Below are 17,627 nucleotides of genomic sequence, written 5' to 3'. Positions count from 1 at the left end.
AAGGGAGCAGCACATTATTATGCAGAAAATTCCTTAGCATGGTGCTTTCTTCTCCTCACACCAGTTCCTGCAAAAGGGTCCTCACTGCAATGCTCAAACAAAAGGCAGACAGCAAGCAGCAGTGACTCAGGACAGGGAGAAAGAAGTAAGACTAGCATGCTTATGCACGTTTAAGTGCATTTTAACATGTTTAACACTACCCAATATGTTGTCTCTCAAGAAATGGAATGCGTCTTCCAAAGAATGCTTTCTATTGGAACCCATTTGGTCCTACCACACTTTATTGCATGCTTGCCATGAGGATGTCAACTGATAATTTCTAGGGTTTTAATAAAAGATTTTTAGACTTTGAGGCATGTGCTACAGTATATAAAATACAAACCTACCACTTGCACCAACAAGAACCTTTTAACTGCCTTTGGCTTTGCTTGTCTGATGTGAAAATAGTTACAAAAACAAAACAAGGACTTTTTTACACGCACAGAGACAGAGCACACATCCTTCATTCAAACGCTTAAGTGATAAGGCAGTTAGAGAAAAGCAGTGTTGGTGGGGTATTCACAAGCAGTATTAAGTGCATTTTATTTCGTCCTCAAAAAGAACTAGACAATCAGAATTTGCATGAATGCTTGTAAACCAATTCAGTTACTTCTGTTTCTTTTCCCAAATTCATTGTGTTTAACAGAGGAAGAGTGATCCTTGGCTTTAGCCTGCCAGTTATTTCCACTGAAAGTCAACCTCCTGAAAACACAAATTCCAAAACCCAAACTAAGCACAGCAGATGTATTTCAAAACTGGCGAACAGGTGTGCTTAGTACTTCACAGGCAATGGAAGACATGACTACTCAAAAATACTGCCCTCACTGACTCAAAACACCTATGTGGTAAAACAGGAACAGCTCGCTCTCTCTGCTAACACAGAACATCACCTCCCGAAAGAACAGACATTGCACATTCTACTTAACATTTCATCCCATTCTTAAGTACTAGATTCCGCATGGTTTTTTTTCTCCTTCCAATAATGCCTGTCTGGTAGGCTCCCTGAGTTTGTATATTATTTACAGTGTATGTGAAGAGAAAGATAGGCCTCTCCCAATTATCTCCCTTTTCTTTGCCTTTTGCATAGTTACTATTACAAAAAAGTGGAGTATTTTGATTTAAGCTAGAGTACAGTTAGAAAGTTAGACAGAATGTCCCTCTGATACTGTGTTTTCCTCCTCTGAGAGCATGGCTTCTTTGGACAGTTTTTCCCCAGATACAGCTCATTCTTTCAAGACAACACCTTTAATGAAGTCGGATCTGTGCTGAACAGACATCTCTTCTTCTGCCATCACCTCTGTTAGGAATCTCTTATCTGAAAGGCAAGGTCAAGCAGAGATCTAGAGCCAGCTCCAAAGTGGCAAGAGTTTTGACTGTTGTGAAGTTCCATAATAACATCAGAATTACACCTTGAAAAGTAAGAGAATATGCATAAGATTTCTGGGAAAATCTATACATTTGCATGTAAGCGGGAAACATATTCTGTAACTAACTTTGGTCTTGCTGCACTCAGTTGATGGAGATCACTCCCTTGCATTGCCCAGGCCTGATAAAGGACGCCTGCTTTCTAAAATTCTCTTAAGAGCGTTTGATTTGCCAGCATTTTCAGTATCAGTGTGTCTGATATCAGCTTCCCCCTCCTGCCCCTGCAGCTGCTATCTGCCTTGCAACAATTCTGCCTGCATATCTCACTACCAACTTGTAAACCACCAACTGTATTTCCAGCTGCTCGTACATCCTTCTCCACAGCACAGATCAGACCACCCAGTACTTGCATCTGCCAAAAGCCAGACCTTTTACATATAAAACTGATGGTTCTCAGCGTCTCAAGGTTCCTGTAAAGCCTAATCAACTTAAGATTATTCCATGGATTCTCTACAGGTTAGCTTACTAGGTATTGCTCTGGTTTTCTTCCTCAACAACAGTTAAACACACACAAATGCATTTCCCATCACCTCAGGCAGCTTTCCTGAATATGTCTGCCTCAAACCCAACAGGTTTCACAGCTGGGTTTCTCTTTCTCCCTGCAGCTCAGGGTCAGGAGCTCTTATTTCCTTTCTTCCAGAAACAGACAAATAGATCTCACATCTTTTTTTTGCAGCACAGCCTATTTGTTCGCCACCCCCTTTACAGAGTCAGTGGCAAGTGGTTATGTTCTGCACCAGCACAGCTTCCATGTGGAAGCAGAATTTAAAAATGCAGACCAAAGCTTTTGTGCCACTAAAAAAATGAGGTAGCAAAGTCAGTCTCCCTGAATCTGACCTTACAAACTCCCAGTTTTGAAGTACTATTTCAGTACCATAAATGAACATGTTATTTACATACTGCAAGAACTCTACAACAGACATTTAAGAGAGCCTTCTACAAATTCCTATTCCAGCCTCTGAGGAACCCCAATCCAACACCAAAAGACAAAGGTCTTTAAACTCAATCCCCTATGAAAATTTCAAGGAAAAGCAAGAGTCCACCACAAAGGGCTGCTTCCACAGGAGAGCTCTTTAGCACTGAAACATCAGACTAGCAGAGAACAGCAACAGAAGTGGAAGTAATTGTATACATCATTTGCAGCTTGGATTTATCAAACAGTAAATTGTTTCACATACACCGTATTACAGATTTTGAGCTACTTCTCACACAGTTACATGCATATTTCTGCACCCAGATTCAAGGAACCCATTTATAATGCAGTCACTGATTGAATTCAAGGGTCATACAGCAGGTAACAGAAAGAGGAAAATCTATATAATTTCAGCTTCAGCAGAGTAAACTTAAGTTCTCCCAGTCCTCTGACCTGTGACCAGATCATATATGAAGGTTAAACTACGTAGCGCCGCAAGAATGTAAAACACAAGCCAGATTTCTGTGCCCCTGTCATAATTAATATTTCTGAAGCACTGAGAAAAGGCGGTACCGCTGTCAGCAGCCAGGTATCAGTCACAAGGGAAAACAGGGCAGTCCAGTTAATCAATAACTTCACATAAGTCCACAACTTTTTTCCTGGGTCTGAAGTAGCCACTTGCAGCACAAATCCACAAGCAGACCACAAACTGCGGGATATGAGGTTTAACAAAAAACAAGAATGGAAAAAAAAAATCCAACCAAAGAGCTAAATCTTGCCTTCCTTTTCAAAAACTCTTCTTAGGCAGATTTTTGGTATAAGCTCCATTTACAGAGAAATCTAGGTAGATCTTGCTGAAACCTACCTCCCTCTTCTCTGCATCACTGGAAAACAGGAAATGCTTGAGTAACGAGGCGGATGAAAAGACTTTCCTTCTCCTCATACTTTTACCTTAGTACCACTACTTTGGGGAAAAAAAAATAAATGGCTTAAGATCCTGTCCATTTATCCCACGGTACATGCTTGGGTGTAGAGAAACACAGACATTGACAGAAGGGAAAAAGCATCTGAGGATGCTAAACGGTTCTACGATTTCAAAATAGAAATACACAGGGCAAATACAGAGAAAAAGCCATAGAAGGCCATCACTGGCACACCAACCCCCAGCATGGGTTTCTGAACTGCCAGTTGTGGGAGCTCGAGAACGTGCTCTGCAGAACCATCAGTAGCATGCTTGGCCTGTTTTCACGCCCCTCCCCAGGCATTCAAAATCAGACATGTTTTGCAGAAAAAGATGGGAAACATGGGGCCGGCACACAAGCCTTGGAGGTACTGCAACACCAGGTGAAAGCACAGGTGGGATGCAGCAAGCTCAATGTTCTAACAATCCATTAACATAAAGTCTCAAAACCAAGAACATATTAGGCACCATATTCACTGAATCAGGTAACACATCTATTTTAGCTACAAGGCCAAAAATGTCAAATACTGTGACAGACAGGGAGGCTATTTTTCTCACCCAGGAGAACTGGATACACTTGGGAGAGTAAATTCCTTCAATACCTAAATTTAAGCACTAGTGTTTTAATTGTAAGAGATACCTGACACATGCTGCTGGGTACAAAGGAGTTTTACCTCAGGTATCATCACTTCCCAAGCGCATCAAATACCCCCAGTCAGACTGGCCTCGCTTCCTTCAGTGCTGCTAACACACCACTAGCCCCAAATGGACTCACTTGACAGCATCCTATGACTATTGCAATCTTAAAACAGTGGAGGAAAAGCACATTATAAACATCAGGTTGAACATTTTTACTTAATGAAATAACATACTATTCCTCCCTCAGTCCATAAAACGAGAGTCTGACCCAACATTTACCAGAACTTACAGGCGTCTTTCCATTTACCTATACAGGATCACATCTTTTAACAACTACAAGTTAATACATTCTGTAACACGCTTTTAAAATATGAAATATTTGTCTCTTACTGGAGAGCAAAGCAAGAGCTGCAAATGGCTGCATCATAATTACTGTCACAAATCACCATCTATACATTACGTAACGAACAGGAGCAAAGCAGCTGGTGATGCTCCAGAGGCTTTTGCTGTGGGAGTGGAACTAAGATTCCTACCACCCCCATCTCCCTGTTCCCACCTTCCAAGAACAGCACCTTGTTTCCTCCTTAGACACACGCCACCACAGTTCTTTGTAGAACCATACACTGCAAACTCAGAGACTAAATAATCCCATTTTTAAGAGTGGCATGGAGAGCTACAAGCAGTCTATTAAAGACAGGAGTGACTGGGAGATGGGCCACAGGTCTCATAAATAATTTCAAACTCTCTACAGTTAAGACAGTTCCAAAAGCATCATCTTACTTGCACAGCTTTTAGCAAGTCACTTGTGCACTAGGAGGATCCTTTCACTTAGCACAATACCACCATGAGTGTGATGTTTTCCTTAAGATATTCTTGTCCTTCACAAGTGCTGTTGATTAAAAACACTTTGAGGCTACAGGTAAACAAACTGTGAAACAGAAGCAATGCACTCATCTCACAGTTACCCCTGCTTCAAGCTAAAGTACCCATAATGCTTCTACCTTCTGTGTGGTCAGCTCCACAACAAGTTTATGTCCCTCACTTGCTTCGCTGGCAACCTTAAGAGTTATCTGTGCTATTATACAATTTAATTAGTGTAAATCATAAAGAAAACAAGAGATAATGCAGCCACAAACTGAAAACAGCCACCACTGCACATACTTGGAAAGCAGACCTGCAAAATGCATTCACTTGTCAAGTTTGTTTTCTCCTTCTCTAAATAAAGAGAGATAAGGTATCTCGCTACAGCAGCATTAGGAAAGAAACTAAATTTATTTTTTTTTTTTAAAGAATGTTTTGTAGGACATAGAGATTTTGGCCTAGAACAGAAAGTTTTCCTGGAATAACACAGCAGAGGTGCATTATAAATACAAAGAAAACGTCTTGAGAACACACCTTCAAAAAGGGGAAAAATCTCATTATTGCTGTAAGGCCTCCACTGCTCGAATAAGAGAGGGTGACAGCCTAACCACACCAATGTATGCCACGAAGCCTTTACATAGTAATTGTACTGGAGTGTGATCATAATTATTACAAACATGTATTTATTGGATCTGCAGCCTGTTTCCAAACAAGCTAAAAAGTTTTGAAAAAATATTTTAAGATTGTTTAAGGTCCAGGATGCTAAAGGCAGAAAAATACATTTTTAAGGAGACAAATAACAAAACCCACAAAACATTTGGTTTTTCCCTTGGCTATTTACTGCGTGTCAAACATGATTCAACACTACGATGGGTATCACACAGTCCCATTTACTTAAATTGCTATTTACTATAACTGGGAACACAGTCAGATGCTCATTAGTACACAGAACGTACACAGATGCTCATTAAACCTAAGGATCTTCCTCAGCAAATCTGAGTACGTATGTGGTAATAAACTGTAGCATTACCACACACACCTCGAGCAGAAGGGCCACTTTTTTATTACATCACCAGTATGCTTGCTACCACTGCAGTGGAAGGGCTTCTTTCTCAAACTTAAGAAAGGTCTACCTGCAAAATACTTTGCACAACTAGGAAGAAAAAATCCTAACGCAAGAAATCTACAGTTAACACTGGCGTAACAGAGGTTTGGGTTTTGCATCCAGCCGTGGATGGGGAAAAGGATGTGTGCGTTACGTCTAAGAAAAAAAAAAAAACCCTCCTCTCCAAGACCCAGGTTTTTTGACAGATAGTAGGCTTCCGTTACTCAAGAAAGATGGTTCCAATTCACAGAACAGGATGACTTCTGCACCTTTTGCTGAGGAAACGAAAGACAAACAATAAATACTGAGTCACTAAATTAATTCTGTCACTTCAGAAAGCAGACCGTACTTCTTAGCTGTGTAAATACATTGCTGATGAAAGGAGTCAAGATTCATAGCTCTTGATGATTACGTTTCCTCATTATCAAAGATGCGATTAGAAAGCATCAGTGAGCACAGTTACTCTTAAGATTTCTCTTCAAGAAGTTTTAGCTGGGGGATCCAGAGAGGGTTCTCCCTTATTCTCTGGGATGACCAACAACCCATTTTTGCATAAAGCTCTTTAGCTTTCACAGTACAGGACTAAGGCCCAATGGTTGTGGTAACTACTTTATTAGTCATGGCGAATATAGTCCTAATTGCCAACCATTCACTCCCATAGCATTGATGCTTTCTGTGCCACGCTTTATTTAAATATTTTAAATTCAGTGAGACATTTCCATCAGCAAGCTGTAGGCTAGAGTTTAAGTGACATGGAGCCCTGATTTTTTTTTCCCTTGTGGTGTGGGTGAGATGATAAACAGTTGGGCCCTGCTTGCCTCAGCCTTGAGGAACAAGAAAAGAGGGACAGGAGAGGCTGGCGGGTGGTCTCGACATCAGCTCACCACATGCCTGTATGGGGATCTCTACTTGATTCCCACTTACCAGCACCTTACACAGAATGGTGCAGGTCACAGTGTGCAGCAGCAGGAAAACGAACCCCCACATCGCTGCTTCTTCTGCTTCGGTCCTTGCCCCTCGGGGAGGGGGAGAACAGCCCTCAGTGCCCCTCCACACTGGTGACCTTGTCCCACACCACAGCCATGCCCAGGGTGGCCTCGGACATGGTGGCACCAGGCCCTGGGATGGGGGGAGTGGGCGGATGAGCCCCGAGCAGTGGGAGGGTGGGAAAGTGGTGAGAGGTGTTTGAGTCCCATGCACTTTGGAGGGGAACCAGGGTGGCCAGTTGAGCCCCCTGCACTGGGAGGGGGAAGTGGGGTGGGGTGGGTGAGGTGGCTGAGCACCCTGAAACAGGATGAGGGTGTGCGACTGAGCCCCTTGAAATAGGGGCAGGGCGAGTGGGGGAGCACTGCGCGGGGGGAACTGTCTGAGCACTGACCCCCTGCACTTGGGGAGGTGGGGAGGGCTGAGCTCTGAACCCCTGCACTGGGGGAGGCTGAGGGGCAGCGTGGGGCTGAGCTCTGACCCCTGCACTGGGGAACGCTAAGGGGATAGCGGGGGGCTGAGCTCTGACCCCCTGCACTGGGGGAGGCTGGGGGGCAGCAGGGGGCTGAGCTCTGACCCCTTGCACTGTGGGGGAGGCTGGGGGGCGGCTGGGGGCTGAGCTCTGACCCCCTACACTGGGGAAGGCTGGGGGGCAGCTGGGGCCTGAGCTCTGACCCCCTGCACTGGGGGGAGGCGGGGGGCTGAGCTCTGACCCCCTGCACTGGGGGGAGGCTGGGGGGGGAGATAGCGGGGGGCTGAGCTCTGACCCCCTGCACTGGGGGGAGGCGGGGGGCTGAGCTCTGACCCCCTGCACTGGGGGGAGGCTGGGGGGGGGGATAGCGGGGGGCTGAGCTCTGACCCCCTGCACTGGGGGAGGCTGGGGGGGGGATAGCGGGGGGCTGAGCTCTGACCCCCTGCACTGGGGGAGGCTGGGGGGCGGCGGGGGGCTGAGCTCTGACCCCCGCAAGGGCGGGTGAGCCCGGCGGGAGGCGGCACCGCCCTCTCCGCACTGGGGGCGGCGCCTCTCGCCGCCACCGCCCGCCTCCCTCCCCCCCTTCCCCTCCTCCTCCTCCATCTCAGCAGCGCCCTCCGCCTCTCTCCTCCATACAAAAGCAAAATGTCCGCCATCTTCACGGGCCGCTGCTGCCGCCGCCGGGCGGGACGGGGCTGCGGGGGGGTGTGTGTGAGGGGGGGGTTACCTTGATGCAGTAGGGCGGCTCGTCGAAGGTGACCAGCATGTACCTGTCGCCGCGGCTGGCCGGGTCCCGGGCCCGCAGCTGTGAGGAGAGCGGAGAGAAGCGGCGCCGTGAGCGGGAGGCGAAGGAGGACTGAGGGGGGTTGGGGTGGGGGGGGGGGCGGTCGGGGCAGCCCCGCTCTCACCTTCATGAAAATCTCGACGGCGCCTTTGGCGATGTCCAGGTAGCTGGTGCCCAGATAGGCCCGCTGGTTCATGGACGCGGACGTGTCTATGAGGAAGAGGAGGATCGGCATGGTCCAGGCAGAGCCCCGGCCCGCCGGGCACCCCGCGGGGAGGATGGGGTGCGCTCGCTCCCGCCGCGGCTCCGCTCTGAGCCGCCTGCGCTCGCCGAGACCCAACTTCTCTTCCCTCGGCTTCCACCAGCACCACGTGACCAGCGCGCTCGCCATTGGCTGCCAATTATACCCGCATTTGCATATTCATGAAGGGAGCGAGGCGGGGGGGGAAGGGGGGTGGCGGGAGGGGGAGCGAGGCGGGAGGCGCCGCCGGGGCCGTGCGCGCGCGCGCGCGCCGCACCTGTCCCCCCGCCCCGCCCCGCTGCGGGGTTCCCCGCCCCGCTCCCCAGGGGCCGCCCCGCCCCGGGCTCCCCGGCCCAGTGAAGGGGGGGGGGGGGGGGGGGGGGGCGTAACTCGCCCTGCTCCTCAGGGCCCCCCCCCCGCGTTCCCCAAGGGAGGCCACGCCCCCACGGGAAGCCACGCCCACTCTCCAGGGAGGCCACGCCCCAGATTGACAGGTCCGTTTTCCATAAGGCCCCGCCCTCTCCTCATATAGGCCACGCCCCATTGGATGATCCCGCCTCCCGCCGTGAGGCCACGCCCCCAATAGCTCCGCCCCCCCGTCAGGCCCCGCCCCGCCACGAGGTCCCCGCTTGGGGCTGGGGGCGCCCCGCCTGCCCCCCCAGGCCCCAGTGCCCTCGGTGCCCTCCCTCAAGCCCTGACCCCCAGCCCTCCATGACTGGTTCTTTGCAAGGCTGGTGATGCTGTCGCCCAGCGGCCTTCCCGGTAAAGGCCGGATGGCAGCACAGCACCTGTGGAGAGGTTTATCTATGAAAATAGATAAAACCTGTGTGATTTCCTACAGCTCCAGCAGAAAACTAGAAGTCTGAAAAGAATCATAAAACTGTTAGGGTAAGAAGGGACCCCCAAAGCCCATCCAGTGCCACCCCCATGGGCAGGGACACCTCCCATAGACCAGACAGCTCAAAGCCCCGTTTAACCTGCCCTTGGACACCTCCAGGGCTGTTAAGCAGCGAGCTCTCCGGCTCCAAGCGAACTCCCATCCCTGTCCTATGCAAGGCCAGGAGTTGGGACTCGATGATCCTTGTGGGTCCCTTCCAACTCAGGTCATTCTGTGTTTCTATGAAAATACGGAGCCCCAGCCCCTTGCCGGGTGGTGCTGGGATGGGCCCCAGCCCACATACTGGCCCCCCAGCAGTGGCCACTGGCGGAAACTGGGCGAGGGGAACGAGACCGAAGAAATATTTAGCACTATGTCTGCTCCTGAATGCCTGTTTGCTTCCAGGATTGAATCCAAAGAACACAATAGCAGCACTGTCAACAGAGATCTTGGTTTAAAATAATAATTAAGTAACGGATAATATTTACCAACGTTTTTACATTCAAAGGCTTTGTTCACTGATTTTTTTTTTGCCATTCATTTGAACAACAGGCAAAGAATTGGTTTCAGTTTTCACTCTGTATCAGTGAAGCGTTTGGACAATGCTGTTGTTTCACACCACCACAGGTGAATTCCAAAACACCCCTTACAAAACATGACAAAATATGAGTGCTTGTAGAGATACGATTGCCCATCCTGATCAAAATAATCAGAGATGTAAATCTATTTAATTCAGGGATGTAGCCATCCCTTTTGTCACAAAAGAACCCCAACCCAACCATCTGAATACAGCACAGTGGCAGGTCTATGCTGTTTTTACAAAGATCAAACGGTCTTTCAAAAATCCTAGCTTCTGCAGATATTTTTCATATAACATTATGAAATTATTTAATTTTACTGAACCATACGGTGATAAATTAATAGTTGAAAAGCAGCTCATTTTGGAAACAGATAACTGTCAGACTTGGAGACTCTCCATTTAGTTATCCAAGCCCCCTCCATAAGTTGTGTATGTGCGAGTGCAACTGTGATCAAGGTTTCTGAGTTTTAGCAATCATACCAGAAATGCCGGGAAGGATAAACATAAATATTATTACGGAAGTGATCAGCACAGATGAATGGAGCCAGACTGAAAGAAATGGCATTTAAATCTCTAGGCAAGGCAAAAACGCAGATACCATAATTTTGCACCACTGCATGTTAGTCCAGAAAGACAATGCTTGGATGGGAATGGATTTGCTAAGGACTGAATGGAAACTAAATTGTTGGTAGAAGATTCCAGCTAATAACACTGGGTCCCAGCACCAAGAACTTGATGAGGCCACCTTTGCATCTCTCTCACAGCAGCCAGATGAGGTCACGGACTAACTTTTTACTCCAGCAGACCTCAGCCAATTTGAACTGGCAGCCCAGAGGCCCCGCGTCCCGCCGTGGCCTCAAATCAGACTACGTGAAAGGCTAAACAATTACAAGTTCATACCCTCGCTATATATATACATATATTAACTCCAGACTGCCAGATACCTAAAAGCCACTTCTCTTACATTCAAACATAGTATTTAAAGGTCAAGATGAAACTCTCTTGTTTCTTGTTTCAGAGGCTGACCTTTCTGAGGGCAGCAACAGGCAAGGTTCACATATTCTCCCTTTCTCTGTGGAAGATTTTGGCTTTCGGAGCCTGCTCCTGGTAGACACCACGAGAGCTGAAGTCGAGCGATTTTCTGGGCACAGTGCAAGGCATTTATTTAGTTTAATGAGACTTTCTTTATTCCTGAAAGTAACAGACACCATGTGCATAAATGCAGCTTGAGTGACTGGTTCTTTTCTGCTCCTCAATACGATTTATGTTTGCAGTACTGACCACCTGGCAGCTATAGCAGCAGACATTTGCTACTTCTATGAAGTTCAGACTTTTCTTGGGTTTTAATTGAAATTACACTCATCTATGCTACAATAGTTAAAGAAATGGTCTCTTTGAGGAAATTAACAAGAATAGCTGCTGCAGATTGAGATCTCCCACAACTGAAGATTTCAAAATTAGTTCCTCTGCACATATTCCATCACACAGTTAAAAAGGATCATCATCCTGGATGAATCATTTCAGTCAGCTTCTGACCAAACCGATCAGTGGTATTTCTCCCTGTTGTGCCGATAAGCTGTTATTTTTGTATTCCTTGTCCTAACAAAGCTTAACATCTAAGCTGTTGCCTCTAACAGGATTTTAGCTCTAACAATCTTCATTTCTTCTTAACACTTTCATATTGATTCACCTGCTACTTTTTTCTCACCTAGTTGCCTTCTGACCTGAACAAGTAATGCTCCTTTAGGCACTGAAGGAGGTCAGCTTTGGCACCGATTAGCCATCAGAATTTGGGGCACACTTGATACCTTGGTCAGAAATTATCTACTGAAAATCTAGATCAACAGCTAAACCCTTCAAACCTCCCTCGGCTTCTGCGATTCCCTATCTTGCTCTCGTAATACAGCTGCCCTGATGACTTTCCTGCTTGATTTAAAAGGCTTTCCAAGCCAGAACAGGAACAGCCACTGCTAAATCACTAGAAAAATACTGATTAATCCATCCCATGAGCTGGGAGGCACTATCCCTATCATACAGTAAAGAGGCTGCCATCAGAGCTAAGAGACTTGCTTGGCACCGCACAAGAGGCAATTTTCAATACCACAGTGAGAATTCAGAAGCATTTAGCTCTCAGCCAGCCACAGATCTATACTGTCCCTTTCGGAAAGATTAAATCCCCTATTTACAGAAATAATTTGTGTAGAGCTGAACCTCAGTCTGAAAGGTAAGAAATTGTGCTAAATAATTTCTCCCTCACTGCTCCAGTAACTGCATGGCAGAGCAAGAATACAGGGAATTATATTCAAGATGGCAGAAACCGAGCAAATTCCTTTGATATTGTGTGCTGTATCAGGGCTAAATATTCTCACCCGTCAGCAGTTCGCTGCTCTTAAGCCAGACACCAGAAAAGGCCAGGCTGCTTCTCCCAGTGTGTCACACAGCCCCTTTTGGGAAAAAAAAAAAAAAAAGAGCAAAAAAAAATAAAAAAGCAAGCCAATATATTCATTTTCCAGGATATTGCTCAGCAGCACCTTTTTTTTTTTTGTTCTATTTTGTAACTACATTACAAACTTCCACAAAATATTAATTCGCCCCTTAAAGATTTCTGCCCCTTTCCCTTACTCCATCTCCTTTCTGCTGTCATTCCACTAAAGAGAAGCAAGAGTTTGGGAAACTGATCCAAAACTTGCCTTTCAGGAGTCTGGGTTTGCAGACTGGAGGTGCAAAGCTGGCATTACTCTGGGCCGCCAGGCTTTGTGCAAGTCTCCCATGGAGGTGTTCACCTGAATTTCTTTTCACAGGCTTCAGCGGATTCAAGAATTCCATTTTCAGCTGAAGTGTAAGGAACAGACTACAGATACCTGCCCTGACTGCAGCACATTTTCTGCTGATTTATTGACTGTGCATAAATACTACACTATAACTGTCATATTTAACCACAAAAAGGGAAAGCTGTATGCTCAGGAAAATAATTCAGGGCAACTCTGAGATTTTTCATCTGTCTTCCCCGCACATCAGAAAAAGAGGCTTATTAGCCAAAGGGCAGAGTCCTGCTGGTTTTCTCCCCCTCTCCTCAACACATGAGTTAACCCTTTGCTGTGCATGGTGCAGAGTACCTTCCCTCTTTCTCCAAGGCTTTTATGCGAGCACAGCTAATACTGCCCACGGTCCAAAGGTGAAAGCCAGATCACTGTAGCCTGTGTAACAGCAGACACTGTTTAATTTCCATTTAGCTTTAAAGACCAATGAAAAGTGGATGAGGAAGTGATTTGTTGCCTAAGATAGTGGATCGTTTTGAAATAGTGGTAGATAAGCAACATTCTGACAAAAATCTCTCCAAGAAGATGCAAAATGAATCTATGAAGCAGCACTTTGAACAGCAAACCAAACTGGAACAAATTTCCAGACAGGCAAGGCTTTCCATACGAGGGCTGGTTTCAAAGTCCAAGAGCCTCCAAAGGAAAAACAGCACTCAGAATAAAAGCTTGAAAAACATTCTGGCTACTGAAAAAGAAACTGGAACCCTCTTGGTAAATTTAGCAAGCTGGAGAATTGAGTTACTCTGAAGGGGAAGCCGAGAAAAAGAAATTAAAGTCGCATACGCAGGGAGATATAAAACTGAAAGTGTGCACTTCAGCTTAGTGCATCTTTGTGATCAAGCGGCAAATAACATCAGATCAATGGAACGGGTCCCGCACCCGCAAGATTCTCTGTCCCACCAAGTTCTTCCCACATAAAGATTTATCATCACTCTCTCATAAATGCTGGGAGACAGCAGAGCTTGTTCGGGGTGGGGGCGAGGAGAAAGGGAGAAGAGTTTCTGGCTGAGACAGGAGACTTGCACCAGCAGCCACAGCCACGGGATGCAGGGGCTTAACGGGCTGGGGATGCTCCGACCTGTGAGTGCGTCTGAATTGACAGCCAGCCAAGAACTGCGTGAAATTCCATGTTACTTCCTTTTACTGGTCTTATGCTAAGTGTTGCTAAGCTGTACCTGGGAACTGGGCCAAATCAGCTTGGGATCTTTGGATGAAAGGCATTATAAAAAAAAAAAAAAAAATCCGGAGTATTACCCATGTGGAAAGCAACAATATGAATTAATTGAATGTGGAAAGCAACAATATGAATTAATTGAATATGCAAAGTAGTAGGATTTGGATTTTATTACATTCTACAAGGTAAAATATAAAGACAGCCAGAAAAAATTGTCTCTTCTGAGGAAAACTACATCCTTCTGCCTGGATTTGTGTGAAAAAGAGTCATAAAAGCAGTGTATCATTACCAGACTGATACCTGAAAACACACATTTTTAAAAGGACTGGAGCCAACAGGGACTGGTTAGGAAAGTCATTTTCTTAGGCTAGGCTACACAGATTTGTGCTACCAAGTGACAAGTTAGCATTGCTTCATCTATTACCTATCAGCATTTGTTTTATGACAAAGAATACCTGTATAGGCTAGGGACCTGCTCTGAACTGACAGGATTCATCACAAAGGGAAAGCCACGCTTGCCTGTTTCATTTCTGGACACAGTTATGATTTTTTACTATATACATGGCTTGCCTGAATACAAGTTCTCCATTACAGAGTTCAAAGTATCTCAATGACAGTAAGTTTACCTAACCCGATGGTGCACTCCACATCCTTCTCATGCCTGATCCAAAGCAGATCAGACCCTGCTGTGAGTCTTGGGGAGCTTCGGCCCTCATACAGACCCATCAGTCTCCAACTTCAGCTCTGCAAGTCACTTTTCAGCCTTCACCATCATTTCATTCCACCAGGAACACCCACTACTGTCCCCCCCCGGCATGACACCTTATGTCTCAAAAATAAAAGTTAAGGACAATCTCCAAAATACCAAGGGATATCACTCTGTAGGAGATAACTGTGTGCTGAGAGCACCTAAAATTGAGTAACTGGTCCTGAACTGGAAACCTGATATATTATTTAGGGATGAATTAATATTGCCAACATCACCTTAACAGATAATTATCATCACCTGGATTCTTTCAAAGCATCAGTACATTTATTTTGTCATCATTTACTTGCCCCCCAAAAAACAAAGCTACTCAGACAACACTGAGCAATAAAAGTGTTCCACTTCACTACCGTCATTCCTTGCAAAAATATTTTTTCCCCAAAGGAATCCAATATTTCATCCTCACGACTGTTCACACTGAACACAGTTACAGAAGTGGACACAATCATCTGCTTGGATTATGGTGTCCTTTGGTGCCACGTGAGCTCTCGCTGGCTCTGCTACAAGTCTTCACCAGCATCTTCCATAGATACCTGGCCTTCCTACCTTGGTTTCCCCAGCTGCACAGGACTTATTTTGTTGGTTTTACCATTCTTTCAAATCCATGCCAAGCTCTCAGTAGTGAGGCCAGAGAAATTGCCCCTGCCCCGTAGTTCTCGCAAGCTAATTTCAGGCATGACCTAATGAGTAGGTGGTAACAAGACAGGAAAGCAGGACAGGAGAGCAAGACCCAAGTAGCACTGCTGAGATTAGAAGGAAACTCGGCAAAAGCAAGTGCACGAAAGAATAAAACAAAGATCCTTTCATTCTTCAATAAGATTTTCAAATTTTTTTGATAAATAATGAGGGAAAGGGAGTGAAGGCTCATCTCCTTAGGCATCTGGAAGACAAAATTTCCAGGAAGAACTCAGGCAGGGACACAACCTCATCTTGCAAGATCACCTCGCTGTGTAGCAGCATGAAAATAGGAGAGGGCAGGAGCAGACAGCACTGCCAGCAGCGCAGATCAGATGGGAAACTCAAAAAACCGAGACACAGCAGCAAGAAAGAAATAGGTGTGCAGAGTCTTGAAGAGTCAGCTCAAACGCGATGGAGTAGGAAAAGAGGGTACAAGGTGGAAGAGCTGTGCAACTTGGCCAGACTGAAAGAGTGGCAAGATGTTCCCTGCAGATGTTTGCACCTGGTTCTGAAGGCATTTGCCGGTGCCTCTCTCAAATGAGGTGTTTATGCCAGAGATAGAACATTCTTATTGTAAATTTCTGTCTCTTTTACTCCTCTGTGTCTTAAGATTTACACACAATAGCATATATTGTGCTCATTCTGGACTAGGTAGGAAAAAAATATCCTGCACTCTCTGTAGTTGTTATCTTTGTTCCTGTTTAACGCTGCTGACCTTGCTCAGTACAGCCTGAATTACTGAACTTCCTTATCTCTCAGGTCTCCATTTTGTCACTTCCTTGCACTCACTTGGTATTTGTGTATTTAGTTTGAAGGTTTGTTGGCAGCAAAGGAGAACTCGAATTCAGACGCTTCTCCTGTTTACTTGCTGCATGCTCTTGCCTAGTTTTGGACATGAATGCATCCTCGAGCTGGAGAGAGTTAGAAGAAAAAAAGTTTTCACATCCTTTCAAAAGCTTTTGGCAATTTTTAAGAGCTGAAAGCTAATTATTTTGGCACAAAGAGGCACCACAGAATCTTTTAACTATGGCATTCCTGTATAAGGTTTCCTTGACACTTTTGTCTGAGAGGTAAAAGAAGGAGAAGAGTAACAAAAAGCCCACATTTATCTTTTTTTGAGATATATAACAGCTTCACTACCAGAAGAAATTAAATAGACAAAAACTCTTCAGGTTGGAAGAGAAAAGATGACTGCAGATGAAAATGATAGCAGTTTGTAAAATGCCAAATGGAGAAGGTGAATACAGAATAATTGTTCACTTTCTCTTACAGTACAAAAGCTGAGGGGGCATCCAACAAGGTCATTAAGCAGCAGGGTTAAAACAAACACGCCCAAAAGGAAGTACTCTTTCATACTATCTGTAATCGCATTGTGTCACTCAGTGCCTGGGGAGGTTGCGGACACTGAAAATGGATTTTAAAAAGCATTACATAAATTTAGAAGGGATGGTGTGATCAACAGCAAATGAACACAGTAGCTTAGGTAAAAACTGGGGGTTTCAAACCCTCAGCCAGCTGATTTCCCAAAGCTGGGAGGAGACACTGAGTCAAGATGATTTGGTACGTGGCCTTTTTCTTCACCACCAAGCATCTGCTGCTGGCTGTTCCTGGAAATAGCACGGCAGTTTCTGTTCACGCTGAGCTATGAAGCCAAGCGTTGCACACCAGTAACAAGCAGGGAAGGGTTCTCTGTGTTCTCCTGCTCAGCTCTTCTCCGTCTTCCAGCGGGCTTCCCCCAAGGGCAAGAGATGCCTCTGGCAGAGGTTCACAATCCAACTCTCCTCACCATTTTCCTTAGAGCAAGCACACTTATAACTGGGCGGAGAGAGACCATTGCATTAGGTCTTTCTAATGAAGCACAAACCTAAAGTTAAAGCAAGGAAAATTTTAATCCTATGTTTTGGTATTTTAACTGCAGACTCTGCATCTCGTGTTCAAAGGGTAGAAAATGCAGCTGTCCTCCATTCATAGTCAAAAAGCTCCCAGTCCCCAATAATGTCGTTACTAACTACAAAAAAAGGAAGACAAGGCAACCAAACAACCGGTTGCTGTAACCAAGTGAAAGTAACAATTTACCTCAGACAGCAAGGAAAAACAAACAAACAAAAAGAAAAACCAGAAACTCCACCCAGAAGTCGCTCAGTTTCATTTTAAAAAACAGTAACTCCAATCTTATATGCAACATTTATGAAAGACAAGAACTTCTGATAACGATTATGCCCAGCCTTTAAAAAAAAAAAAAAGAAAAAAAGGAAAAGCTATAATAATGCCAATTATCTTTCCAAACAATTTCAAAACAGAGACATTTT

The 17,627-nt window shown here is 45.6% G+C and overlaps 1 protein-coding gene across 4 annotated transcripts in view; it reads right to left on the bottom strand.

The window, feature by feature from the left end:
- The window catches only part of LOC138725975 (integrator complex subunit 6-like), a 41,758-nt gene extending 33,199 nt beyond the window's left edge, over positions 1 to 8,559 (bottom strand). For all 4 annotated transcript variants that reach the window (XR_011338335.1, XR_011338336.1, XM_069867319.1 and 1 more), the window contains exons 1-2: positions 8,308 to 8,559; positions 8,127 to 8,204 (exon numbers count right to left, since the gene is read on the bottom strand). Coding sequence is in view for 2 of the 4 variants with exons in the window: in XM_069867319.1 (XP_069723420.1) it covers positions 8,127 to 8,204; positions 8,308 to 8,418 (189 nt within the window). In the remaining 2 variants the exon portion in view is untranslated. The remainder of the gene's footprint in view (positions 1 to 8,126; positions 8,205 to 8,307) is intronic.
- Between the last annotated feature and the right edge of the window lie 9,068 nt (positions 8,560 to 17,627).

This window comes from Phaenicophaeus curvirostris, chromosome 13, assembly GCF_032191515.1.
Source record: "Phaenicophaeus curvirostris isolate KB17595 chromosome 13, BPBGC_Pcur_1.0, whole genome shotgun sequence".
Taxonomy (NCBI): Eukaryota; Metazoa; Chordata; class Aves; order Cuculiformes; family Cuculidae; genus Phaenicophaeus; species Phaenicophaeus curvirostris.
Note: the sequence above shows the minus strand (reverse complement) of the source record. Positions and strands in the feature narration are given on the sequence as shown.